Source organism: Oncorhynchus mykiss, chromosome 7 (assembly GCF_057628025.1).
Source record: "Oncorhynchus mykiss isolate SJ-2025 chromosome 7, ASM5762802v1, whole genome shotgun sequence".
Classification (NCBI taxonomy): Eukaryota; Metazoa; Chordata; class Actinopteri; order Salmoniformes; family Salmonidae; genus Oncorhynchus; species Oncorhynchus mykiss.
Window position 1 is genome coordinate 56,547,326 of NC_143028.1, and position 27,280 is coordinate 56,574,605.

A 27,280-nucleotide genomic window follows, 5' to 3' on the forward strand; every position below is an offset into this window, starting at 1 on the left:
GACAGTAGTGGGAATGTTCCTGTGACACCAGGGACTGGGAGTGTGACAGTAGTGGGAATGTTCCTGTGACACCAGGGACTGGGAGTGTGACAGTAGTGGGAACGTTCCTGTGACACCAGGGACTGGGAGTATGACAGATTGGGACAGTGCCTCAGAACCAGCGCAGGTCTAGTAGGTGAGCAGCCTCTAGTAAAGATGAAGTTAAGCATATTGCACATTTAACTGGTTCAACTGGGAATTATTCAGGCTTTTCAGTCATCCCTCTAAAGCAGACAGTTCATAACGCAGTTTGGACTTAGTCACATCGACAGGAGTTGTCACTTGAAAGTGCTAAACAGCACCGGTTTTATACAAGTGCCTCTTTATTCACATCAAAAAATACAATGCTATGACTAGCTACATGCAGAAAAACATTAAAGGGATACCTTAGGATTTTGTAAATGAGGCCCTTGCTCTACTTCCCCAGAGTAAGTCTACGGGTATCTAAGGTTAGTTAGCATTGGTTCGCAAAACTACCTCTAAATTCCTTCATACCAACCAGACCTAAAATTGGTATCCACTAGTTCAATCGAACTCCGGGGAAATAGAGCAAATCATTGCCAAAATCTCTAAGTATCCCTTTAAGCATAATGTTTTGGGGCCAATACTTGTTCTAGAATACTGTCAATTCACAATGACCGGCCGTTGTTATAAATGACAAATCAACAAACAAGCAGAAACAGTCATATCAAAGCATTATATTCACAAAGTTGTGTTGGTGACAACAGCCTTGCTCAACTTGCCAACCGCACAGCAAGCCAATTAGGGACTGAGCCCCCCCCCCCCCAAAAAAATACAAAATATATTCTGGTGCGCTCATTAAAGGGAACATATTAAATGTATTTTCTTTTAACACTTAAAATCATAAAAATCCCAATTCATAGATGAAAATGTTGACCCATTGTCCAAGTATCCACCATGAGTAAAGTCAGTCAGTCAGTCTTCTGTCCACTCAGTCCTGGCGAGTCTGTCCCAGTCCTGGTGTTGCCCATGGGCGACAGACAGTGCCCAGTCATTGTGCAGTGTCATGGTCTCCATTACGCATCAGAGCGGAAGCTGTCGTGTCTTCACACCAGCTGCACAGATGCAGCCAGGAGATAACCCTGCAGGTACTGGAGGGCCTCAGCATTCAGGCTGGTGCTCAACATAGAGAGGACCTGCCATTGGGGAGAACAGGAGTCACTCATCTGTCAACTACTAAAATGTAAATATCTATATACACACACTACACAAAATACACAACTATTTGCAGTCTAAGCATGTACCGCTGCAAGCATGGGTTCGAATCCGACCCACTGCTCTTTCAGCACTCTCGCATCTACCTTTCACCTTTAAACATACTAAATAGTTACAAAAATATAAAAATAGAATATTCAGTCATTGGCAATCTAGGAGCCAAAATGTTGTACACTAACTGCTTTCCCTGGGGCCGCACACCATCTATGCTGCACTAGAGGACCTTAGGCGCTCTACGGAGTGGCTGGCTCAGTCGGCTGGGGCTTTACTTTTATAAGTAAGCATTGTCCAAGACAAAGGACCATAGGACAGGAGCCCATCTCCTGTATCTATAGCGTGAGGCAGCCTGTTGTATAAGCACACACCTTTGACAGAACACTAATGTGTCGCAGGGCCTCACCCCCAAAACATATCCTTCATTTTTGTAGCATTTGATATGACTTGACTGGGTATCAAACCCCACACCTTCCAATCTCAGAGCAGACACTAACCACAGGTGGTGTTTAACTTCTACACCATTTTGTTTTGAACTCTGCTTAAAACTGAACGTCTGACTCGTATGAAGCGAGTAGAAGATTGGAACGCAAGGTGGATGTGCCATCTCTTGTAGCCTTGCTGTATAGATGTTCCTGCTATAAGGAGTGATTTAGCCAAGAGCCCCAATGCCTCTAAACATAGCCCAGTATTCATGCATTTCAATATATAACCTTACCCGTCCAGGACAGGCAGTGGAGAGCTTGTGGAGGGACTGCGCTAACAGGATCTTGGGGTTGCTGACAGCGTCGCCGATGGGGTCGTGCTCCTTCTTCCCAGCAAAGGCCAGCTGGGAGAAAGCAGTCTGGTAACTGGCTGTGTCCTCAATGTCAATGAAGTGCTCGTCGTCAGGGATGCTGTCATCCTCTGGCAGCTCAAACAGACCAATCAGGGCCTGGAGCAGGGGGGTCCTAAAGAATAAACAATTTAGCAGACCATTAAAATACTAGAAACACTGAAAAGTGTGATAATACTTCAGGACCGTTTCGCACCAGAGTTTGGTGTACTCGGTGTCCATCATTGCCGGGCACTCAGTGAGGATCTTGATGATGCCCACGGCACAGATCTTCTTCTCCACTGGGCCAGACACCTTCTGCACCTCTGGAATGACTATCTTCTCCAGCACCATGCCAAACATCCTACAAGAGAGAAGACCCAGTACTGAGAATACCTTTGCGCATGACTATCAGAATAATTACTGACTATGATTAAACTTTCAGGCTTATCCTTTCACATATGACATGGTTGGCCTTTAAAACCAAAAGGGAGAACTGACTGGTTTGTGTTCAGTGAGCAGATCTGCACACTTAGCTTTAAGGCTACACTAATGAACATTTCAATGATGGAAAACACAAACATGTCAGTCTCATTTCATCTGACAAGAGACTTACTTTGGCTGTATGCTGTCAAAGATCTCCTGCAGAGCAATGGCTCCATACTTGACACCATACAGATTGATAAAAACCATGAAACCTATGGAGAAGAGGACCTTTGAAAATGTGCAGCATGGAGGAGAGATCAGAGCCACACTATGTACGTTTTGAAACTAGGCTAATATAACAACCGTGTCTGGTTGTGTGAGCATGACAAAGACCAAGAGGATGTGTGTGCAGTTTCAATTGTACTTCAAAATAAACAATGTCAACATTAGTTTTAAGCTGTACTCACTCTTGATGAACTTGGTCGTTTTGGAGCTCTGCAGTCTCTGGAAGAGGAGAATGAAGATCTGTTTCCTGTACTGAACAATGGACTCCCTGAGAAAGAGAGAGCAAGACAACTCATGATACAGCCACCCTAAAAATTGCATAACTAAATTAAGGACTTTGTCAGATAGACAGGTGGAGGTGGAGGTGGTCGACTCACGTGGGCATGTGCTCTATGATGCTGTTCATCAGGTAGAAACCTTGGTGGTCATTGGCCTTGGAGGCTATGAGCTTCTGGAAAACTCCTAGCAGACCAGGCTGTACAGGGAGAGCAGTTTAACGGCAGATTATCACAACTAACCAATTGCACACCTCAGTTCAACTAAGACTGGTAGGTTACAGAATATTATGTACAGTAAGAGTCCTATTACCACCAACATGCCCCCAGATGTTACTCACTATTTTGTCAGCAGCAGAGCTGGCTATGGTGGCAGCCCCCTTCTCCAGGTAGGCCTGAAGCAGGCGCACCAGAGGGGGGATGTTGCCAGTGCGTTCCCAAAGCACGGGCTGCAGCAGGTGGGGGAACAGGGCCATGTAGGAGTTAGGGATGGAGCTGGTGTGGATCTCCAGAAGCAGAGACATCACCTGGAACACGTAGGGCACAAACTCTGCAACAGAAGGGGGGAAAGTTGATGTAAGGTCAATGTGTAGTTTGTCAAGCTTGCATACATGCAGTTCAGGGGATGGTTCCACAAACCCTTCAGAAGGGGTGATGTCAATGCTCATTTTAACCTGGTAGCACCCCACTTCCTGTTGAACGAGGGAGAGCTTGGTTTGTTGTTTTGGAAAGTCAATTGAAAAAAGTTGTTACTAGCTAGCTACCTTTTTAGTTAGGATACCGAAATACAGTTGGCATCAGTAGCTGGGGCCACTGTGTCCAGTGATACTACCTGATCCTGTAACGCTTAGAGAATATCTTATGTCAAGTGTTATTGCAGTGTTGTGGTTGCAGGTTCACCTGGCACATCTAAAGTATTTTCCTTTTGTGGTGTTACTATAGGCCACCAAGTGAAACGCTTGATAGTGTATTTGTACCCATTTCCGGCACCGACAGAGATGGCCGCCTCGCTTCGCGTTCCTAGGAAACTATGCAGTATTTATTTTTTACGTGTTATTTATTACATTGGTACCCCAGGTAGGTTTAATTACATACTCTCAGAAAGAAACTATTGGATATAAGAGCAACATCAACTCACCATCATTACGACCAGGAATACGACTTTCCCGAAGAGGATCCTCTGTTTTGCCCACCACCCAGGACAATGGATCGGATCCCAACCAGCGAACAAATACAACGAGGCGGTAAAAGGGGCAGACGAAGCGTTCTTCTGGTCAGGCTCCGGAGACGGGCACGTCGCACACCGCTCCCGAGCATACTACTCACCAATGTCCAGTCTCTTGACAACAAGGTTAATGAAATCCAAGCAAGGGTAGCATTCCAGAGACAGAGGCTAACGTTCAAGACACGCTATCGGAGTTGGTACAGCCAGCTGGTTTCTTCACGCATCGTGCTGACAGAAACAGACATCTTTCTGGTAAGAGGGGTGGGGGTGTATACCTTATGATTAACGAGACGTGGCGTGATCATAACATACAGGAACTCAAGTCCTTCTGTTCACCTGACTTAGAATTCCTTATATGAATATGTCGACCGCATTATCTACCAAGAGAATTCTCTTCGATAATAATCACAGCCGCAGATATTCCCCCCCCCCCCATGCAGACACGTCGACAGCCCAGAACGAACTTCATTTGACTCTAAACTGGAAGCCACATATCCTGAGGATGCATTTATTGTAGCTATGGATTTTAACGCTTTTAAGGCTCCCTAAATTCTATCAGCATATCGATTGTGCTACCAGGGCTTGTAAAACCCTGGATCCTTGTTATTCTAACTTCCGCACCGCATACAAGGCCCTCTCCCGCCCTCCTTTCACAAAAGCTGACCACGTTCCCATTTTGTTGCTTCCAGGCTATAGACAAACTAAAACAGGAAGCTCCTGCGCTCAGGTCTGTTCAACCAATCTGATACCACACTCCAAGATAGCGTCAATGACGTGGATTGGTATATGTTCCGCATTGCGTCAAACATTGACGATTACACAGATTCAGTGAGTGAGTTCATTAGCAAGTTCATTGGCGATGACGTACCCACAGCAACTATTAATACATTCCCAAAACAGAAACCGTGGATTGATGGCAGCATTCGCGTGAAACTGAAAGCGCGAACCACTGCTTTTAACCAGGGCAAGGTGACCGGAAACATGACCTAATACAAACAGTGTAGCTATTCCCTCCGCAGGGCAATCAAACAAGCTAAGCGTCAGTAAAGGTATGTGGCAGGTCCTACAGTCAATCATGGATTACAAAAAGAAAACCAGCCCCGTCGCAGACCAGGATGTCTTGCTCCCAGAGACTAAACAACTTCTTTGCTCACTTTGAGGACAGTACAGTGCCACTGACACGGCCCACCACCAAAAACCTGTGGACTCTCCTTCACTGCAGCCGATGGGAGTAAAACATTTAAACGTGTTAACCCTCGCCAGACGGCAGGCCCAGACGGCATCCCCAGCCGCGTCCTCAGAGCATGCGCAGACCAGTTGTCTGGTGTGTTTACTGACATATTCAATCAATCAATCCTTATCCCAGTCTGCTGTTCCCACATGCTTCAAGAGACCAACCATTGTTCCTGTTTCCAAGAAAGCTAAGGTAACTGAGCTAAACTCCCACCCCGTAGCACTCACTTCCGTCATCATAAAGTGCTTTGAGAGACTAGTCAAGGACCATATCACCTCCACCCTAGACCCTCTCAAATTTGCTTACCGCCCCAATAGATCCATAGACGACGCAATCGCAACCACACTGCCCTACCCCATCTGGACAAGAGGAATACCTATGGTAATGCTGTTCATAGACTACAACTCAACATTTAACACCATAGCACCCTCCAAACTCGTCATCAAGCTCGAGACCTTGGGTCTCGACCCCGCCCTGTGCAACTGGGTACTGGACTTCCTGACGGGCCACCCCCAGGTGGTGAGGGTAGGTAACATCTCCACCCCTCATCCACACTGGGGCCCCACAAGGGTGCGTTCTGAGCCCTCTCCTGTACTCCCTGTTCACCCACAACAGCGTGGCCATGCACGCCTCCAACTCAATCATCAAGTTTGCAGATGACACTAGTGGTAGGCTTGATTACCAACAACGACAAGACGGCCTACAGGGAGGAGGTGAGGGCCCCGGAGTGTGGTGTCAGGAAAATAACCTCACACTCAACGTCAACAAAACAAAGGAGATGATTGTGGACTTCAGGAAACAGCAGAGGGAACACCCCCCTATCCACATCGATGGAACAGTAGTGGAGAGGGTAGTAAGATTTAAGTTCCTCTGCGTACACATCACAGACAAACTGAATTGGTCCACCCACACAGACAGCATCGTGAAGAAGGCACAGCAGCGCCTCTTCAACCTCAGGAGGCTGAAGAAATTTGGCTTGTCACCAAAAGCACTCAAGTTTACAGATGCACAATCGAGAGCATCTTGTCGGGCTGTATCACCGCCTGGTACGGCAACTACTCCGCCCACAACCGTAAGGCTCTCCAGAGGGTAGTGAGGTCTGCACAACACATCACCAGGGGAAAACTACCTGCCCTCCAGGACACCTACACCACCCGATGTCACAGGAAGGCCAAACATTGAGTGGCTGTGCCATACATGTAAAAAATGTATCACTAGCCACTTTAAACAATGCCACTTAATGTTTACATACCCTACATTACTCATCTCATATGTATATACTGTACTCTATACCATCTACTGCATCTTGTCTATGCCGTTCTGTACCATCACTCATTCATATAACTATGTAGTTATTCTTCATCCCTTTACACTTGTGTGTATAAGGTAGTAGTTGTGGAATTGTTAGGTTAGATTACTTGTTGGTTATTACTGCATTGTCGGAACTTTACATTAGTCATTGGGTACATCATACGAAAAACAGAAATCTTAAATAGGCAGTTAATTCATGTTCAAATTCACAACATACCATACAAAGGCATTTCATCATTCAGTCCTTTAGGAAATAATGTCTGGAGGGTGAAAATCCCCAAACATTCCCTTCTACTCAGAGTATTATTGATATCACCTCCCCAGTCTGAAATCTTAACTTTCTATGCCACAAATCTAAAAAAAAAAAGTTAGAAATATCATGATTCAGGTCATTGAAATGTACTGCGACCTGTCGTTTCTCCTGATTGAACTTGTGTTCATTAATTCTTTGAGAACGAGAGGTTTTACCGTCATAGCAGAGCCCACATGGACATTTAATAATGTAAATAATATAGGTGGAACACGTAATAATGTCATTTATTTGGAACCGTTTTCCTGTGTGTGGGTGGCAGAAATATTCACACTTTATCATATTGTTGCACTGTGCGCATCCTCTGCATTTATAGCTACCATTTGGTAGAGGGCGTAAAAGGGCTTGGCTGATATTCTTGTGGCTGGCAGTTGGCATGAACCAATTTATCGCGTAAATTGCGATCTCTCCTATACACAAGAAGTGGTGGATTTTTAAATTCAGCCGACAAAGCTGGGTCCGATGATAAAATATGCCCGTGTTTCTTGACCACACCTCCCACATGTAGTTGTGAAACATTAGGGAGTTTTCTTTAGCTGGTCTTTTTTTTAACAGTTAATCTCGTGTTTTTTCCAATGCCAAATTAAGAGCTTCATCCACACAGTGGCTAATAGCCTCTTAGAAACCTGATCTCCGCTGCTTTTTCTAGATAATCCTCTGTGGAGTGGCATATACGGCACAGTCTGAAAAATTGGCTTCTTGGAAGTCCGCTTTTTAATGGCTCAGGGTGGAAGCTGTCCCCCTGTAATAGAGTATTTCTGTCAGTTTCTTTTCTATACAGAGTTGTAAACAGGGTTCCATTTGATTTCTCAATCCACATAGAGGTAATGAACACGTTGAGTGTCACGTTCAATCGTGAATTTGAGATTAAGGTCAATGTCAAAATCTGACAGCTCTTTTTCAGTTCCTTCCCATATGCAAAAAATGTCATCAATATATCGATACCACTTCAGGACTTTATTAAAAAAATGGATTTTCATCGTTAACAAAACATTCTTCAAAAAGACCCACATAAAGGTTAGCATAACTCAGAGCGAATGTGGAGCCCATCGATGTTCCATTTGTTTGGAGGTAGTATTCATCATCAAACCTAAAATAGTTATGTCAAAACATATTCAGCTCTAAAACGAAGCTTGTTGGTGGATATTCCTTAGTATCTCCGTCGCCCAAATAGTGTGCTAGTGCTGCCAGCCCCCCCACATGGGGAATGCTGGTATATAGATTCGACATCTAATGCTCTAGCATTGAGCCTATTCCTGCAACCACTGGCCTGCCTGGATAGTTGCCTTGTTGTGTTTTAGGTTTGTGTAATTTTGGCAAAATGTACAAGCATGGACGTATGGCACATTTGCAACAAAGATTCAGATGTTTTTTTTTTTTTTTTCATATGATGTACCAATTGACTAATGTAAACTGGCTATGTCCTCCTCATGATTTTACAGACGTGTTTCATTCGTCTTATTTATACACCGTCGTAATATTTATGAAAAGCATATTGATATATTTGGGAGCACTCATGTTTTTCCCTTTGCCTTCAACCCCATTCAATGTGTAGAACGGATGTGGGAAGGGCTAGGTCTACATAAGGGTGCAAATTTTAAGAAATCCACAGAAGCTCTGACGAAGGCCGATATGTAAGCTTATTAAATATCAGTGATACTATCAAAAGCAGTGTGCAGTTTCCTTTTTCCTTCATCTTGTTCAATTGTTGCCATGCACCTGCAAATTAGTTTACTCAGATGTGCGAGTGCGTTTTGAAAGATGTGGCAAAAGTGGCTAATAATTCTGACTATACATCTGACTGCAAATTGAAATGACTAAAAGCAGCAAAAATAAACTGTATTATAGCCAAGATCAATGATATAAAGAATGAGAGGGGGGGGGGGGGGGACTTTAAATCATGGGCAGAAAGACAAATTCAACTCCCATCTTTCATTGAATCAGATGGCTTATTCATCACAAAACATTTTGATGTTGACAATTATTTGAAGGATTATTTCATTGGCAAAGTAGACAGACTTAGGCAGGAAATGCCAACAATGGAACAATGAGCCATCATACTCATGCATAATTATTATTTATTTAAAGAAAAGCATTGTAAGTTCGAATTTTGTCAATGTAGTGTGGGATAGGTGGTACCGAGGACGATAGCTGACTACAGCCACTCCTGTCATATTTAGAATCTGAGCCTAGAGGAAAGTGTTTGTCCTCAGGCCTGGAGGGAAGCCAAAATAATTTAGCTAACCAAGAGGGGCAAAGCGGCCTTACCTGGTTCTAAGAGCAGACCTGCCAGCTTTTAGCAAACTGTAGGAAAAAAAATGTAGTTTGACCAAATACAATGCTATTTCTCTGCAAACAAAATAACTGACTTTGAGCATGCTTATAGAGAAGGGCACTCAACATGTACTGCACTGACACAAATGACTGATGATTGGTTGAAAGAAATGGATAGCTGTACGGTTACATTTCAATGCAGCCTTGGATAATACTGACCATAAAAGGTCGAGAAAAAGTATGCGTTATGGCTTTTCAACCACTGCTCTGAATCCACAATATGGCAATCTATCAAAAGAACTGAGGGTTTTATTTAATTGAAGCTTCTCTTATGTCAAACATGTAAAGTGTGGTGTACCGTAGGGCAGTTCTCTAGACCCTGTACTCTTCCACTTCTACCAATGACCTGCGGCTGGCATTAAAAGAAGGCATGCGTGTCCATTTATTCTGATGAGTCAACCATAGCTATTGAAGTCACTGAAACCCTCAGAGTTGCAGTGTGTTTTCAAATGAGTGGCCAGTAATAAGCTGCTCCTGAACATCTAAAACTAAGAGCATTGTATTTGGTACAAATCATTCCCTAAGTTCTAGACCTCAGCTGTATCTGGTAATGAATAGTATGGCTGTTGAACAAAATGTTAAGACAAAATTACTTGGTGTTACCTTAGATTGTAAACTGTCACGGTCAAAACATATATAGATTCAATGGTTGTAAAGTTGGGGAGAGGCATGTCTGTAATAAAGAGACGCTCTGCTTTTTTGACACCACACTCCACAAAGCAAGTCCTGCAGGCTCTAGTTTTATCTTATCTTGATTATTGGTCCAGTCATATGGTCAAGTACTGCAAAGAAAGACTTAATTACCAAACCTGGATTGAAAAAACAAATAAAGCAACACCTCAAGGCACAACGCCTCACCCAAATGTGACCTACTTGTGTGAATGTACTGAGATGTGTAACTGATCGATGCACACACACGTTGTTTTTAAATGTAAATTTTTAAACGTTTTTTTTTTGTTATGTGTCGAACCCCAATAAGACTAGCTATCGCCATTGTCATCGGCTAATGGGGATCCCAATAAACAACAAATAATTTTCCTTCCACTCACATTCCTAGGCCTATCCTAAGATGAGCAATCTTATGCTTAACATGGACTGATGTAACCTGCTTTCTATGGTAAAGCCACATACCCTGTACGTCATTCTGTAGGATCTCAGTGAAGACTGGGAAGAGGGCCTCCTCAAAGCTGCCCACAGTGGTAGGGTTGGCCTTGCAGGTGATCCGGATAGACAGGCACAGGGACTCAAACAGGTAGTGGTTAAAGTGAGGCTTGCTGGGGTTCTGAAAGAAACACATGATACCAGTATATACAGCTGCCACTTGGACACAATGTAAGTCAGCTCATGTGTGTATGTATCTACCGCACAGACAAGGGTGTGACCTACCTTGCTAACGAGGAGGAGCTTGTGAGTGAGCTGGCCAATCAGTGTGGGGATGTAAGGAACAATGGTCTCCTGCAGGAGGGAAAAGCTGCGCATGATGGCTAGAAGAGAATGAAGGAGATGTCAGGGTAGAAAACAAGGATCGAATACTCTAAAATAAAATATAACTTAAAAAAAAAAAAAAAACATTACCCACATATCATTAAAGCCATTTAAGTTATTAGCAGAGCAGTTAACCCTCAAACTCCCGTACCTTTCATGATATATTCGTTCTCTGATGAGCCAGGCAGAGCCAGGGCTTTGAACAGGTTGTTGAGCAGCTGTTCCGTGAAGGGGGCCATCTCTGTAGGAGTGATACTGAAACACATTGTGTAGTGTTGGATAAGATTAAGATAATCAACTATAGACTTAACGTAGCTGGGTAACTACTCACAGTGTGGAGTTGTTGGGGCCCCTCATGGTAAAGAGTCTCTCCAGGGCGTGGGCAGCGTAGGTGTGCTCCACTGTGCTCTCCGCCTGTAGGTGGGCAACCAGCAGAGGGACAGCCTGCAGCAGCTGCTCTTTGGGCAACTGGAAGACAAGAGGGGACAAAGGAGGACTGGATATTCACAGGCCCCTCAAAGTGTTGATTTCAACCTTTAAGTAGGCTGAACTCATGACAGTGAATTTTAAGAGGAGAAAAAACAAACAAACCTGACTCCTGAAGATCATGACGTATTTGATGGCATCAGCCTTCAACACTGGAAACTCATTGACTAGAATAGAACAGAGTAAAAGCAAGTTTGATAAGTGCAGATAAAGCAATCCACAGCTGTGATAATGAATTCATTAATCATTTGTTTATCCGTTCAACTTTATATGTACCGTTTTGGGAATTGAGGTCTGTGAGAATGTGGTTCACAAAGAATTCTGTGAGGTTCACCAACTCGTTAGCCTGAGTGATACCATGCTTAAAAAGATACACATTTTACATTACTCAATGTCTATTGCAATCATGTTTATAACCCAGCAATGTTACAAACACAAAACAAATTATAACCATACCTTCGCTGTCTGGGCTTTAGAGGCCAGAGATGTGACCAGGTAGATGGCAGCGTCTTTGTGCTTCCAGTTCACCACTGGGTTCTTGGCATACTCCCCCAGCATGGAGTTCACATAGCCAGAGAAGATGGCTGTGACCGGGCCCTCAAAGAACTTACACAGGCCTCTCACTAAGTCACAGGCAGCCCTGCGCCGAGTGTCTATGTCTGTAGGGAGGAGACAGAACAGAGGGGTCAACAACCATATGCTTAAACAATACTCCAACTCATTTTTGGGTTATTACCTGATCCTTCAAGATCTCTTCGGATGTATTCTTCAGAGTTATCCTCAAAGGCCTCCTCATCAGCACCTGGAAACCAAAGAAATATATGCATCAGTACCAGAGACCATTATGCAGATATCTGCCATTAAAGTACACTAGCATGTATTAAATACCAATTCATGCCCAAGACACTATTTCAGTCTCAACTCACTTCTGAACTCCATATTGGGCACAATGACCTTCTCACAGATACTGGTGAGTGTGTTCTGGTCCTCAAACAGATGCTTGTAGTGGGGCCTTTCACACACAGATGCCAGGAACTGAATAGCATTGCTCACAAGCTATATCACAAAACAAAATGGAGCAAATGTATTAGCAGGCGGTCCCACATGATCTATTGATAAGGTACATGAATGTATCATCAGCAGCCTCACCAGGTCATACTTGACCTCCTGGCCAGCGGAGACCAGCAGGTTCCAGATAGCAGTGACAAAGCGAGGCAGGTAAGGCTGGAACTCTTCATCGTACTTCTGGGCGTAAAGAGCAGCGTTGTCACAGATCTGAGATTTGAGCAGCTCCAGAAGACCTGCCTCCTCTTCATCCTGTTGGGTGAAAAAGACAAGGTTATCAAAGATTGAATCAACTGATGTAGTAACTTGAACATTTTACAAGTGAAAGTCCACTCACATCTGTTTGTAGTAGCTTGTTATCCAAGGTCAACAAGTTATGGAAATTAGACATCCACGTCTCCATGTTGTCCTCAAAAAACTCAGGAAGGTCCTGTGAAGGCAGTGAAAGTTGGAAGAATGAGATTACTTTTACTCCAGTGAAAAGGACATGAAAATTCAGCAACATGCAGCATGTCCTTGTGGTCATAAAGCAGATAAGACACACCTGGAAGTTGAGACTGTAGAAGAGTTTTGAAATCAGAGTAAGGGACGAGAAGAGGATCTTCAAAGCGTTGATGTCCGTCGCATGGGTCTGACACAGCTCAATGGTGGCCTGAGAAACAATATACATGAATAACAGACAATGACTTCCCATGTCTGAATAATTTAGGTCCTACAAACTAAAAGCAAGCGATGGGCAGTACCAATTTCATGAACTGTTGTTTTTACTTGAAATATATTTAAATTGTTAGGGTTGATTAACTCTGTAAACAACCTTGAAGAGTTCAGTCAGTGGACTCGCAAACGTGTCCAACACCAGTTTAATCTCCAGCCACAGCTCATTCGACTTAAACTCGTGACGATACCTGAAAAACAGAAGATCAGTGTGAACATCTTTAAAAACTAACCAAAGACATAATTCACTATTACACCTATCATTAGAGGACCACATTCATGCCCATGGTGATTAACCTCTTGAAAAGTGAGTGTGCGGTCCGGAGCACTCCGTTAATGATGTGGAAGTCTCCGCTCTGGAAGCGGGTCACCATCTCTGTCAAGAGGTCCGGCCACTTCATAGGGAAGTCCTCTCTGCCGATGATGCTGATGGCATCACTCAACTGTAGAAGAACAGTAAACACTAGAGTAAAACTAATACATATGGAAATGGCCCTTTTTATTCCGTAGAAGTATTATCCTAAAGGATTGTGAACTCATGTAGATGGATTCCAAGAACCTCTGATTAAAGTCATTCAAACCAGCATTAGCTCACTGACTTTATGTACAATAAATAGGCAGTTAACAGGTCTTGCCTCTTGTGCAGACATACCTGTTTCTGAATCTGTTCAGGGCTGCTCAACATCAAATGTACAATGTTGGCCTTGATAGTGGTTCGGTCAGGATCTGAGATTTTGTTTGGTTCATCTTCAATCTGAAAGCAATATTAGGATAAAAAGTAAGACTTGTCATGCCAACAATACTTGCACAACTCATAACACTTCGATTTGTTCGAATATTCAGGCAACCACTAACTTACTATGCGCCAGTTTCTCTTGATGTAGTTTTTAAAGGTGACAGCTGCACACACCCGGATCACGTTGTCTTGAGATTTCTCCAATAATGTAAGCAGCAATATTGGGTAGTTCTGGTTCCCTTCAACTGACTCAAGAAACTTTTCAGCTGGAAGAAATTAGGGAAATAAGAACATTCCAGTCAAGCAATGGGAAATTGTACAAAATGCCCAAAGTATGCATGTTCATACCATGACTGATCAGTGCGCATGGGTGTTTTAAATGAACATGCATTCTACTCTGAGCTCCCATACCTGGACGTCTGACTGATTGATCCGGGTCCAGAGTTTTGCGCATAAATTCTGTGAGTGTCTGAAGGTTTCCATCATTCAGCTCCATGGTGCCCTAGAAAGAAAGTCATTCATTACATTAGTGATGGTCTCAAATAAATGACTATTAGCTGATAAGATACAACTTTTTATTTAATCACATTCACAGGGTCGCAGATTTAGTTGCAGTGTACAGGGAAATACTTAACTGCCGAGCTCCAACAGTGCAGGTGTGAATGATTGTCTTAACTACAAGTTAGACAAACAAAACGATAGAGGTGCTTATTGTCATTCAGTCATCCAGCTACCCACTTTCTAATCATGCGCAGTAACTTCACACATACCCATTAATATTTCACGGCGTGACGACGATATCTGAAGGCATAGATAGTTGTATTGAGCCAATCAATTGGACTAAGTCAAGCAAGCTAGCCTTGCATCATCTTTGTGCTCCAATGGAATTCGTTATTTTCCAGAGGTCAGAAACTTTATCCAATCACAGTACATTTGGGGCGGGACTTGGAGGCTGCAGTTACTCACTAGCTAGCAATGTTAGCACTGTACTCTGGCATGGTGCTCATTCAACAATACTTACGTTTCACTAGTTTAGAACTGTAGGATAAAAATATCCAACACTAGTTTCAAGAATATAAAACGTAGCTACCGAATGACTGAGCATGTTAGCTATTTTGGTAGCTAGCTAAGTTACTTAGCTAACTAATAGCAGGCTAAACTAGCCATGGCTGTCTGGTAGGCCAGCAGTACTAGCAAAAATAGCCTAAATGACAGCCATGCCATGGCTAACTTAGAACGTCTTCTTGCGCGCTTGTATCTGATGCGCGTGTTACATTTGGGCGAATAACGTTAGCTAGTTCTGAAATAATTTCCTGTAAAAAAACTGCCTATTCTGTAGTGTCCTCGCAAAGCAGTGGCACTAACCCCTAATGCGTGGTATAGTACTATCTGTGAATTAATATTCTGCAAGTAACTAGCTAGCCATTTACCTAGCTTGCTAATGCTAGTTACTTAACTTCTTACCAAGCTAAATTATCCACGATGGGAAATTAGAAATGGCTACGGCAGTTTTATATCTCTACAAATTAGCCAACAATGTACATGCATGTGTAATTTGATAGAGCGATGAGATTACAAAGAGCTCTCATACCTTCTCTTGCTTTTTGTTGTCTGTGCTGTTATTCGCTGCTGCCGGACGAAATGGCTTTCAAAAATCTCAAACCACTGGGCGGTCTGTGCACTGGGCGTGCGCAAACAAGTTTGGAAAACCACGCTGGACAAGCCCCTGCGCACTTGAAAAGAAGGGATGGGCATGGGCGAGTGTTTGGACGAGATTGTATATACAATATGGACTAATGAATTGATCACAATTATTGATTGATCAAGTATGTTCTCCTAGTCATTGGGATTGTTCATCTACTGCCTGATCTACAAATCACCTTCCATCATAAATAACTAGCCTACTCATCATTTGTAGATCTGTCGGCCAGTGACAATTGACCAAAGATACATTACGGTTTTGATCCTCATAGTCAGGTCATGGAAGACTGCAAGGCTGCATTTAGACAGGCAGCTGAATTGAGATCTTCTCTCACTGATTGGTATTTTGGCCAGTCACATCAGATCTTTTCAGCATTGATCTGATTGGTTCAAAGACCAATTAGAGAAAAAATATCAGAATTGGTTAAACCAGCCCAATAGAACAACTTAAAGAAAAAACAATGTATGTTGGTTCCCCTTCTCTTTTCTTGTCTGGTGCAGAGTCACCAGACTCAGTGGGTTCCCACTGCCCACTAGAATGTTCCATATTGCAGTACACAGACACTAAATTAGCAGTCAAGAACAAGTCCCTTCTCTGCATTTTTTTCTGAAAATGTTTATCCATCACAGAAACATTAAATACAATAATGCACTTGTTAGAACAATTAAAATGCAAACACAAAACAGCTTGAACAGAGTAAGCAAGCTAATTTAACCATTCTACAAACGAATGCCCACATTAACGTAACATAACAAAACAACATTTACACATTTTCAAATGAGCCTAAACCCATTTCCTGTCTGACAGTGTAGGGAGCAGTGGCTCAGATGTCCTACTGGTTGTTCGTCTGGCGGATGTTCAGTGTGTCACGCAGCATCAGGTCTTGCAGACGCCACAGTGAGTCTGCCATTGTGGAATGGGCGCCCTTGCTCTTCAGCCAATGGGACGGCAGCCGGCTCTCCTGCTCCTTGGTCAGTCGCACATCTTTCACTGCTGAAACATTCCCACATACACAACACATACATACACAAGGTTATTAGGAAATAGTACATTTATTTTTATTTAACTAGGCAAGTCAGTTAAGAACAAATACTTATTTACAATGATGGCCTACCAAAAGGCCTACGGGGACAGGGGCCTGGGATTAATAAATACAATATAGGACAAAACACAAATCACAACAAGAGAGACAACACTACATAAAGAGAAACCTAAGACAACATCATAAGGCAGCATCACATGACAACACAGCATGGTAGAAACACAACATGGTACAAATATTATTGGGCAGTCTACAGCACAAAGGTCAAGAAGGTAGAGACAACAATACATTATACAAAGCAGCCACAACTCAGTAAGCGTGTCCATGATTGAGTCTTTGAATGAAGAGATTGAGATAAAACTGTCCAGTTTGAGTGCTTGTTGCAGCTCGTTCCAGTCGCTAGCTGCAGTGAACTGAAAAGAGGAGCGACCCAGGGATGTGTGTGCTTTGGGGACCTTTAACAGAATATGACTGGCAGAAGCACCCGTGTTGACACCGGCAGTGAAGGTATTAACATAAACAGTCAGAGTGCACCAGGACACAGCTGTCCAATAGGGTCTGGCTGCAACAGACACCTTAAGCCACAGACGCTGTGAGACATACGAGCTAAGACAGGATGTTGAATGGTGCCAGAGAGGATTGTGGGTAACCGCAACCAACAGCACAGGTGGTGAAAATACATTATAAAATAGATACTAGTTAGCTAGTGTGTACTACGTAGCTAGTGTGTAATAGCTAGCTGCAAAAGCAAGTGGTTAACATAACACTGTGGACCAGAGCTAGTGCACCGACTGGTACACTACACGACCAAAAGTAATTGGACACCTCATTCCAAAATCATGGGCATTAATATAGAGCTGGTTTTCCCTTTGCTGCTATAACAGCCCCCACTCTTCTGGGAAGGCTATGCACTAAATGTTGGAACATTGCTGCGGGGACTTGCTTCCATTCAGCCACAAGAGCAATAGTGAGGTTGGGCACTGATATTGGACGATTAGGTCTGGCTCGCAGTCGGCGTTCCAAGTCATCCCAAAGGTGTTGGATGGGGTTGAGGTCAGGAATCTGTGCAGGCCAGTCAAGTTCTGCCACACAGATCTCGACAAACCATTTCTGTATGGACCTCACTTTGAACACGTGGGCACGGTCATGCTGATACAGGAAAGCGCCTTCCCTAAACTGTTCCCATAAAGTTGGAAACACAGAATCGTCTAGAATGTTATTGTATGCTGTCGTGTTAATATTTCCCTTCACTGGAACTAAGGGGCCTAGCCAGAACCATGAAAAAACATTATTCCTCCTCCACCAAACATTACAGTTGACACAATGCATTCAGGCAGTTAGCGTTCTCCTGGCATCCATCTGCCAGATGGTGAGGCGTGATTCATCACTCCAGAGAATGCGTTTCCACTGCTCCAGAGTCCAATGGCGGCGAGCTTTACACCACTCCTGCCAACGCTTGGCATTGCGCATGGTGATCTTAGGCTGCAGTCCCGTTCTGTGAGCTTGTATGACCTACCACTTTACGGCTGAGCCGATGTTGCTCCTAGATGTTTCCACTTCACAATAACAGCACTTACAGTTGACCGGGGCAGCTTTAGCAGGGCAGAAATGTAATGAACTGACTTGTTGGAAAGGTGGCATCCTATGACGGTGCCACGTTGAAAGTCACTGAGCTCTTCAGTAAGGCCATTCCACTGCCAATGATTGTCTATGACAATTGCATGTGTGCTTGATTTATCCACCTGTCAACAACAGGTGTGGCCGAAATAGCCGAATCCACTAATTTGAAGGGATGTCCACATACACGATACAGTTGTGGCCAAAAGTTTTGAGAATGACACAAATATTAATTTTCAAAGTCTGCTGCCTCAGTGTCTTTAGATATTTTTTGTCAGATGTTACTATGGAATACTGAAGTATAATTACAAGCATTTCATAAGTGTCAAAGGCTTTTATTGACAATTACATGAAGTTGATGCAAAGAGTCAATATTTGCAGTGTTGACCCTTCTTTTTCAAGACCTCTGCAATCCACCCTGGCATGCTGTCAATTAACTTTTGGGCCACATCCTGACTGATGGCAGCCCATTCTTGCATAATCAATTCTTGGAGTTTGTCAGAATTTGAGAAGTTGCTCTCGGAGGATGTGTTGGTACCATTCTTTATTCATGGCTGTGTTTTGGCAAAATTGTGAGTGAGCCCACTCCCTTGGCTGAGAAGCAACCCCACACATGAATGGTCTCAGGATGCTTTACTGTTGGCATGACACAGGACTGATGGTAGCGCCCACCTTGTCTTCTCCGGACAAGCTTTTTTCCGGATGCCCCAAACAATCGGAAAGGGGATTCATAAGAGAACATTACTTTACCCCAGTCCTCAGCAGTCCAATCCCTGTACCTTTTGCATAATATCAGTCTGTCCCTGATGTTTTCCCTGGAGAGAAGTGGCTTCTTTTCTGCCTTTCTTGACACCAGGCCATCCTCCAAAAGTCTTTCCCTCGCTGTGCGTGCAGATGCACTCACACCTGCCTGCTGCCATTCCTGAGCATGCTCTGTACTGGTGGTGCCCCGATCCCGCAGCTGAATCAACTTTAGGAGACGGTCCTGGCGCTTGCTGGAATTTCTTGGGCGCCCTGAAGCCTTCTTCACAACAATTGAACCGCTCTCCTTGAAGTTCTTGATGATCCGATAAATGGTTGATTTAGGTGCAATCTTACTGGCAGCAATATCCTTCCCTGTGAAGCCCTTTTTGTGCAAAGCAATGATGATGGCACGTGTTTGCTTGCAGGTAACCATGATTGACATAGGAAGAACAAGGATTCCAAGCATCACCCTCCTTTTGAAGCTTCCAGTTTTGTTATTCGAACCTAATCAGCATGACAGAGTGATCTCCAGCCTTGTCCTCGTCAACACTCACACCTGTGTTAACGAGAGAATCACTGACATGATGTCAGCTGGTCCTTTTGTGGCAGGGCTGAAATGTAGTGGAAATGTTTTTGGGGGATTCAGTTCATTTGCATGGCAAATAGGAACTTTGCAATTAATTGCAATTCATCTGATCACTCTTCATAACATTCTGAAGTATATGCAAATTGCCATCATACAAACTGAGGCAGCAGACTTTGTGAAAATTAATATTTGTGTCATTCTCAAACCTTTTGGCCACGACTGTATATACAAAAGTATGTGCGTAGCACAATGACGCCCTGGAACAAAGCTACTGGCTCACGCTATACACAAGACCAAAAAACGTCTACATGTTGTGAACGCACATACCATTTGAGAAGCAAAAATACCATCTGAGACGCATGAGCTTCACAGACCATGCAGCATCAGCATGCACAATCTGCAGCTGGATGCTTCTCCAGCTGGCCATCTTGGATTGTGTTGTCAAATACTGACTGTAATTGTGCCCATTTAATATAGAGAAAGACCAATATACACAAGACCAAATATAGAGAAAGACCAATCAGCAACAATCTACATTGAATGTTCAGGTACTTCAGAGAACTGTGTTTCCATAAACATTGTATTTCCAGTGTTACAATATAATTTAGCAATGCATTACCCTGTTGAGGAATCCCTCAGCGACTGAGCATCAGGCTGTGTGAATGGCTGTTGACTGGTTAGTCACTACAGGACCTCAGCTTATGTTACAGGTAGCCCCTCTAGTGAGTTAGAGTGGCAGACAGAAAGCAACTGCAGGGGCATGGCAGGGAGGGAGGCTGTGAAAGTGCTCTTACCCAGGTATGGCATGCCAAGGAACCTGGAGATACCTGGCATCAGGTGATGATGGAGCAAGAAAGGCAACCTCATGCCAGTCATACTAAACATGCCGTCAACTGGGCCCTGCAGCAGCATGTACCCATCATGCCTTTGGGGAGGAGGAGGAGGAGGGTATCGCAATACAACAGATATGTGCATCAGTGGTAGGGTTGCAAAGGGTCAGAAACCTTCCGGTAAAGTTATGCCCTGAAATTTGGGGAATTTTGCTTAAATTCATATTTTATTTTAGCTTATAACAGGAACCTTTTTTTGTGGGATACACATATAGCAATTCTCGGGCCTTGTGGGATATTTTGGTTCAACTATCCCCAATTCAATGGAATCGGAACCCTCTGCATGCACAGTGCACTCTTCCATCACATGTACAGCTGATTCTCAAGACCTTGCACACTCATGAGATGCTATTGAGCCCACACTACTACACTGTCTGAGCCAAGGACTACATGCTTTCTGGTAAGTTTTGATTACAATACTGGGTGGGGTGAATATATTTTATATGACATACATGATTTTTTGTTAACTAGTAAATAGTAGCCTACCGCAAAGTGTGTTTAAATCATTTCTAACTTGTTAACAATTTCTGCAAATCAGTTTTTGCTTGCTTGAGGCTGCTAACTGAGTGTCTAATCTTCTTGGTCTTGGCTGAGTAGCGAGACTCACAGACATACACATCATTTGCCCTGAAGCCCTCTGGGTGAAGCTTAAAGTAGTCCTGGAATCAGTCACAAAACAAAAGCCAAGGTCAATAACATCATGCAATGATTCACTCGAAACGGGTCATGCTTCAACCATATTACAAAGAGCTGAAACATGGAAATAGAAAATAGCTTAGTACCTTGACAAACATGACAACACCTTTTCCCAGTATCATGCTGATGGGAATCTTCTTGAAGTAGTCGCTCTTGAAGACTTCCTTCTCCAGGAACTTGCGTGTAGCAAGATGGAATGTTTAATTTGGCCTGTAGAACCAGCAGCCATACAGCCACTTCTCACCTGAAGCAATACTATAAAAAAGGACAGACCAATTGATTCTTCATGTGTGCGTGATTTTGAAGCAGTCAAAGTGAACACATATACAGCAAAATAAATGATTGAATGTCAGACCATTTCCACAACAAAATGCAAAAATGATGCAGCATCACTACTACAGGGTTTGTACGAAAAGTGGTAAGTGAAATTTAAGGACTTTCTAGTACTTTCTCAAGCACTAATATTTATTTTCAAGGACCATCAATTTGTACTATTTCCTATTATGCAATTGTTTCTAGTCACCAACAGATGGCAGTTTATCGCCACAACCTCATAAAAATAAACATACTATTTATTCATCACTACCTTAACAGTTCTACTCAATAATATGTGTTTTACTACATAAGAGTGGTAAGTCAGTACGGATGATGTTGACTTATTTCCATATATATATATATATTTTTAACCTGAATAAAACTTGACAGAGACTATTAAATGGACCATCTTGGAGCCCAGATTACATAAATCACACTTGCATGAATTTGTTTCAAATAACCCTTTTTTGTGGAACAACTTTTCAAATCTGCCATTTATTGAGCAGAGATACTGTCCTTCCACTGTTTGGCCTACCTAATCTGTTGCAGGGAGATGGGCTGGCTGATCTGCTGGTAGTAGTCTGGGTAGTCATTCCTGGAGGGCAGCTGGAGGAAAGGCTCGGCGATAAGCTGTCCCTGGTTGTTCCTTCCGCCCCGCACAGCCTCGTACAGCTGGAAGATGGGGGTACTCATGTCCATGCTGTGGTGGATGCTCTCTGCCTCCGACTCCCCCTCGTCATAGTGGACAGACCCTGGGCAATGAGAGACAATCGAATCAGACAGATGAAGTCTGAAGTCTTCTGACAAACCCTCATATATTAGTATACTTAGCACTGCAATGTCCCTTCTGTTCTTATAAGTTCCTTATTTTTTACCAGGTTGATAATGCAGAGCCAAAACAGCTAACAGACCAATGAGATGTACCTGCCAGAATGCCATCGTCATCACTCTCATACTGAAGAACCATGGTAATAGCTGGTCTCCCCTGGGTTGACCTTCTGTTCCTGACACACACACACACGTTTAATTCATGGAAAATCCATGTAAGTATTGCATGTTGTTTGCTCTTAAATTATACTTTCTGTTCTGTTTATGGTACTGCTTACTTGATGTGAATGCCGGATTTGATGGGCTCAGCATGCTCAATTTCTGTCTTTCTCTGTGAAAAAAATATTTCTGATGGTGTTGGCATCCTTAAATAAATAAGAAAGAAAGCATTATAACAAACAAAACTGATATCATAATTCTGACTTAATTCTTAGTTGTAGTACAGCATACCGTAAAAACCTGTGACCCAGGCCCATTGTACGTTTTGGCATTCTTGGCCAGGAGATCTTTGTCTTTTGCCATGGCGCTAACACTTCTGTAGAGGCTCATCTGAGAAGAAAATGAGCAGTGATTTATTGTATGCATACCACTTACAATATATTCAGTCAGATGGTTGGGTAGCATACCTGTATCTTCTGGGAAATGATTTTCAGATCTATTGGGTCCTTTACTATGGCATAATAGTCTGGGTATTGCGGAGGGGGAAAAAAGAAAAAAAAGAAACAATCAAAACTGTTTCTACACAAAATGTCTATTTAGCACAAAATAGCAAAACAATGTAACTGGGAATCAAAATGGCATGCCCATACTCTAATATTTCATAATAATACCTTGTGATCTGGAGGGCGGACTTTTGAATCCCCCGCTGAATTTGAGAATACTGTAGTACCATTTCATATGCTACTACCAAATGTTTTGTCCCTACTGATATCCAAGAACTAGCTGGAGCCTCTTGTGACAATGTTTATGAAGTCAGTAAAACAATTTAAGCAACAGCAACTAATCTCTTGTATGTACTGGTCCAATAATGTCCACTTCACTTTCATGCACACATCACGGGTGGCAGCTGTAATCCGCCAATCGCATCCCCTTCCAGCCATCAATCACCTGCTTCTCTCCCTCCTCATCTATTCCTCCATAACGGATGAGCAGGGAGGCCGAACCTGAGCAGTCTTCGGTTACATTTTGTACATTTGATACATTGGAGCAGAGCAAAGTTGATACATTGTTTAATTTCCTCCTTGGTATAAGAGCACTGGGCAGTCTGAGTAGGCTTTGCAAGTTCGCTGTCACGCATCAATGCCAGAGAGGAGAAACAGAGTCGCAACAGGTATGCTTGCAGCTTTACAGCAAAGAAAACGTCTTGTCTCTAGCTCAAACGGTTGGTTAAACAAATAGGACTTATATCAGCAAAGCTGCCTTTTTTTCTGCTTGCACGATTTCGCACACATTTGACATCATTTCACAAACCATGTCGAGGGCCGTTTTAAACTAATTTGATAACAAACCACGTCGCTCAGTCACGTTAAAAACTAGCCAACAACCTGGTAACTTGACAGTAGGTATTGGCTAATTTGATTGGCACAGGAAGAATGGAAAAGGGTCTGCTACTCATGAGATGTGCTTTAAAAGGTAGGATTCATATAGGCCTAGTGTAAGCCTAAACTATTAAAAATCAATCTCTTTCTAGTGCTAACGTTTTTACAGTTTGGAGCACTGTGTATGTGTTTGTGGGAGAGAGAGTGGTGTGTGTGTGTAACAGTATAGCTTCTGTCCCTCTCCTCACCCCTACCTGGGCTCAAACCAGGGACCCTCTGCACACATCAACAACTGAAGCATCATTTCCCATCGCGCCAACAACACGAAGCATCGTTACCCATCGCGCCACAAAAGCCGCAGAGCAAGGGGAACAAAAACTTCAAGGTCTCAGAGCGAGTGACGTCACCAATTGAAACGCTATTAGCGCGTACCACCGCTAACCATTTCACATCGGTTACATGTGTTTATGAGACAAAGGGAGACAGTGAGTGTGTGTGAGGGAAGAAGAGAGGTGGAGTGTGTGTCTTAACTGAAGAGTAAAGAATGTTTCACGCAGTTTCCCCGACTGCCACAATGACATGCAGATCATTATGCATGTATATTCCTTCCCCCCATTGCTCCAGCCAAATCACAGGTAGGCCTTTGCAAATATGAGCAAAGTAGACATTCTATTCAGTATTCTATTATACAGTGAACGGTGTGAAGTTAAATTGAATGTGTTGTATTGAGGAGAAGTATGAATATCAGTGACAAGTTTTTTGTGAAGTACATGAGCATAACATTTAGAAAACCGAAACATGCTAGAATTTTTCTTCATTTTCTCTCGCAATGCTACTCAGTATCGTGATACTTGGCCTGGTATCATATCGTTAGTAAAATGTTGGTATCGTGACTAGTCTATTGTACTTCAAACAATGTGTATGCAGGTTGTTTAGGATTAAAATCTTCTCAAACAGCCCAATTTATACTCTTCAGAGGAATAATAGATATTGGCTTAGATAGGATGGTAGGGAGATTTAACATTGTGCTTCAACCAACGCCATACCGTAGGATTGGAGAGAATGTTTATCTTACCACTGGTAGTTTATGGAACAGATCACTGACTAAATGCCAGAGGGCTCTGAGAATTTCACCACCGCATCCAACAGCTGCTCAAGGACCTCCTTCAGGCAACTGGGTGCATTCTATCATTCAAAGACACACACAGTACAATTCAACAGTAAACAGATTTATTAGCCATGTTGTGCTATGTTTTGAGGCGGTTTACATGTAATGCATGTGTGACAGGGCAGTCAACATGTAATAAATGCTTTTTATGCTACATCGAAAGTGCTGGTGTTACCTCATCCGACTCTCCAGGATTATCTTGTGCATCGTCCCCGTCCTCATCATCGTCATCATAATCCCCCCCGCTGGACAAACTCATTATTGGTGCGCAGGTAGAGGTCCCACAGCTTATAGGCTGCTCTGCACTCTGGAGAGTCTGGCTACAGACATGCAACACACTCCCTTTCATTTGGTCAATTCCAGGTTTAAGCCATAGACAGGGCATTTATTAGGAAAACTCCTTCATACAACATTACATTACTTCTCTCCCCTAAAGAGTCCAGTAAGTGAATGTGTTTGTTATTACAGGCAGGGATATATTACCTTGTAGTATGCCTTTGCATTGTTGAATAAGAGCTGAAAGTCAGACGTTATCTGGTCCACATCATCGTACTCCTCCATCTTCAGCTTCTGCTGGATCTTCATCATGTCAATGGGATGTGTCACAATGTGGCAGTAATCCGGTTGATTCCTTCAAGGAAAACACAATAGATAAGTGAATTTAATGAGGCTTATGTTCTTAGTAATTGAGATTTCTTTGGTAACCATTCTATATTAACCACCCTCTGTCCCGTCTCTTGGGTGCTCTTATGAACAGCTCACATAACATCCTTCCTTGGTCATTCTTATAAACTCTGATAGTGTGGTACAGTTCATGGCATACTGCAATCTGGAGTCAAAACATAGTAGATGAACACAAAACAATACAGGCAACCATGTTTATGAACACTTATTCAAAAACTACACAACGGTTTGACTTGTGCCTGCTGATTTAGAGTCAAAATTCAATAATTAAATTTGGGTTAAGACATGATCCGAAGGCATAACCACAGAAGTTGAGTACTATATTTGTATTGGAAAGCAATGTTTCTACACAAAAAAAGGTTTTTAACTGAACTTACTGGATCAACAGTGGGAATGTTAGAGGTTCTTCTCCTTTTCCGACCTACTGAAGATGCTGAGGATGACGGCTGTCCATCCTCAAAGTCCCTCCCACTGACACTACTAGAAGGGAACGTAGCCCTTCTCCTTTTTGAGCCCATGATGAGTCCAATACCTGGAAAGAAGAATAAGGCAAAATAACAACAGCATATGAAGTCAATTTAGCTACAAAGTTACAAATATTGTGAGATATTGTATTAACATTTTCATCAAACAGGCTCTAATCATGCTTCGATGCCATTACCTAGAATAGCATGAAGGCCTTGTTCAGTGATCAATTGTAATTACTCCTCACTCGACGACTCTTCACTGTCTGAGATGAGGAGAGCAGTTGGGTGCTGATTTGACAGCTGTCTGGGATAGAGCAGCTGTAGCCAAATTTGGGCATTTTATTCAAAATTGCCTGTGTCCCCATTAACACTACTGGCATATGATAACATTCTTGTTTCTCTTTTGTTGCGAGATGACAGAGACGTTGTTGCAGCAGTTTCTTTACAGACAACAATGGTACGTACATCTTGCAGGTTGAATATTAGCTACCTGGCTAGCCTCAGCATCAATTACGGCAAGCTAACGTCAGCTAGCTAATGCTACCCATAATCTCCCTGACACACAAAGAGAAAGATGTGAATAAGTAACTAAATATTTAACCACACGGTTGGGTGAATACTCACCGTTTAAACCTGCAAGATCTTAACTCCAGTCTCAAACTAATTATAATATGTAGAAGAGAATTTTTTTTAATTTTTTTTATTTTACCTTTATTTAACCAGGCAAGTCAGTTAAGAACAAATTCTTATTTTCAATGGCGGCCTGGGAACAGTGGGTTAACTGCCTGTTCAGGGGCAGAACGACAGATTTGTACCTTGTCAGCTCGGGGGTTTGAACTCGCAACCTTCCGGTTACTAGTCCAACACTCTAACCACTAGGCTACCCTGCCGCCCCAAAAGAAAGCAAACCATTCGAGAAAGCTGATCATTTAGAACAAATAAAATGTGTGTGAACGTAGCAGCAGAAGACGCATCCGATCACTTCCGTTATAAACTTCAAAATAACATATCTGATTGATTCAAATCTGAGTTAT

General features: G+C 42.9%; 2 protein-coding genes and 1 long non-coding RNA gene across 3 annotated transcripts; all 3 read right to left on the bottom strand.

The window, feature by feature from the left end:
* Window positions 1-344: 344 nt before the first annotated feature.
* Window positions 345-15,863, bottom strand: LOC110528169 (exportin-2). The gene is made up of 25 exons (XM_021609996.3): window positions 15,561-15,863; window positions 14,381-14,471; window positions 14,093-14,235; window positions 13,886-13,987; window positions 13,531-13,676; window positions 13,334-13,424; window positions 13,064-13,171; window positions 12,857-12,949; window positions 12,604-12,771; window positions 12,381-12,510; window positions 12,191-12,256; window positions 11,911-12,113; window positions 11,731-11,815; window positions 11,560-11,621; window positions 11,300-11,436; window positions 11,120-11,223; window positions 10,870-10,967; window positions 10,615-10,765; window positions 3,411-3,619; window positions 3,172-3,269; window positions 2,977-3,062; window positions 2,700-2,781; window positions 2,301-2,447; window positions 1,988-2,219; window positions 345-1,196 (listed from the first exon to the last, which is right to left on the bottom strand). The coding sequence occupies exons 2-25, from the start codon at window positions 14,463-14,465 to the stop codon at window positions 1,107-1,109; spliced, it is 2,916 nt and encodes a 971-aa protein (XP_021465671.1). The 5' UTR covers window positions 14,466-14,471; window positions 15,561-15,863; the 3' UTR covers window positions 345-1,106.
* A 407-nt stretch (window positions 15,864-16,270) lies between these two features.
* LOC110528170 (protein polybromo-1-like) lies at window positions 16,271-22,941 on the bottom strand. Its single transcript, XM_090241366.1, has 5 exons — window positions 22,840-22,941; window positions 22,668-22,754; window positions 22,097-22,313; window positions 21,333-21,501; window positions 16,271-16,664 (listed from the first exon to the last, which is right to left on the bottom strand). The coding sequence occupies exons 2-4, from the start codon at window positions 22,699-22,701 to the stop codon at window positions 21,447-21,449; spliced, it is 306 nt and encodes a 101-aa protein (XP_090097492.1). The 5' UTR covers window positions 22,702-22,754; window positions 22,840-22,941; the 3' UTR covers window positions 16,271-16,664; window positions 21,333-21,446.
* Window positions 22,942-23,015: 74 nt separating this feature from the next.
* LOC149982605 (uncharacterized) lies at window positions 23,016-26,276 on the bottom strand. The gene is made up of 4 exons (XR_016497326.1): window positions 26,157-26,276; window positions 25,271-25,726; window positions 25,003-25,112; window positions 23,016-23,074 (listed from the first exon to the last, which is right to left on the bottom strand). It is a non-coding gene; the product is annotated as an uncharacterized LOC149982605 (long non-coding RNA).
* Between the last annotated feature and the right edge of the window lie 1,004 nt (window positions 26,277-27,280).

Coding starts and splice junctions, on each gene's coding strand:
- LOC110528169 (XM_021609996.3), bottom strand. CDS start 14,465: ATGGAGCTGAATGATGGAAACCTTCAGACACTCACAGAATTTATGCGC. Junction 11,224..11,299: donor GGCCCCAACAACTCCACACT/GTGAGTAGTTAC, acceptor AATGTGTTTCAG/TATCACTCCTACAGAGATGG. Junction 1,197..1,987: donor CCACTGCCTGTCCTGGACGG/GTAAGGTTATAT, acceptor CCCCAATGGCAG/GTCCTCTCTATGTTGAGCAC.
- LOC110528170 (XM_090241366.1), bottom strand. CDS start 22,701: ATGCTGAGCCCATCAAATCCGGCATTCACATCAA. Junction 22,314..22,667: donor AAATCCGGCATTCACATCAA/GTAAGCAGTACC, acceptor CTCATTGCCCAG/GGTCTGTCCACTATGACGAG. Junction 21,502..22,096: donor ATCTCCCTGCAACAGATTAG/GTAGGCCAAACA, acceptor CCTTTTTTATAG/TATTGCTTCAGGTGAGAAGT.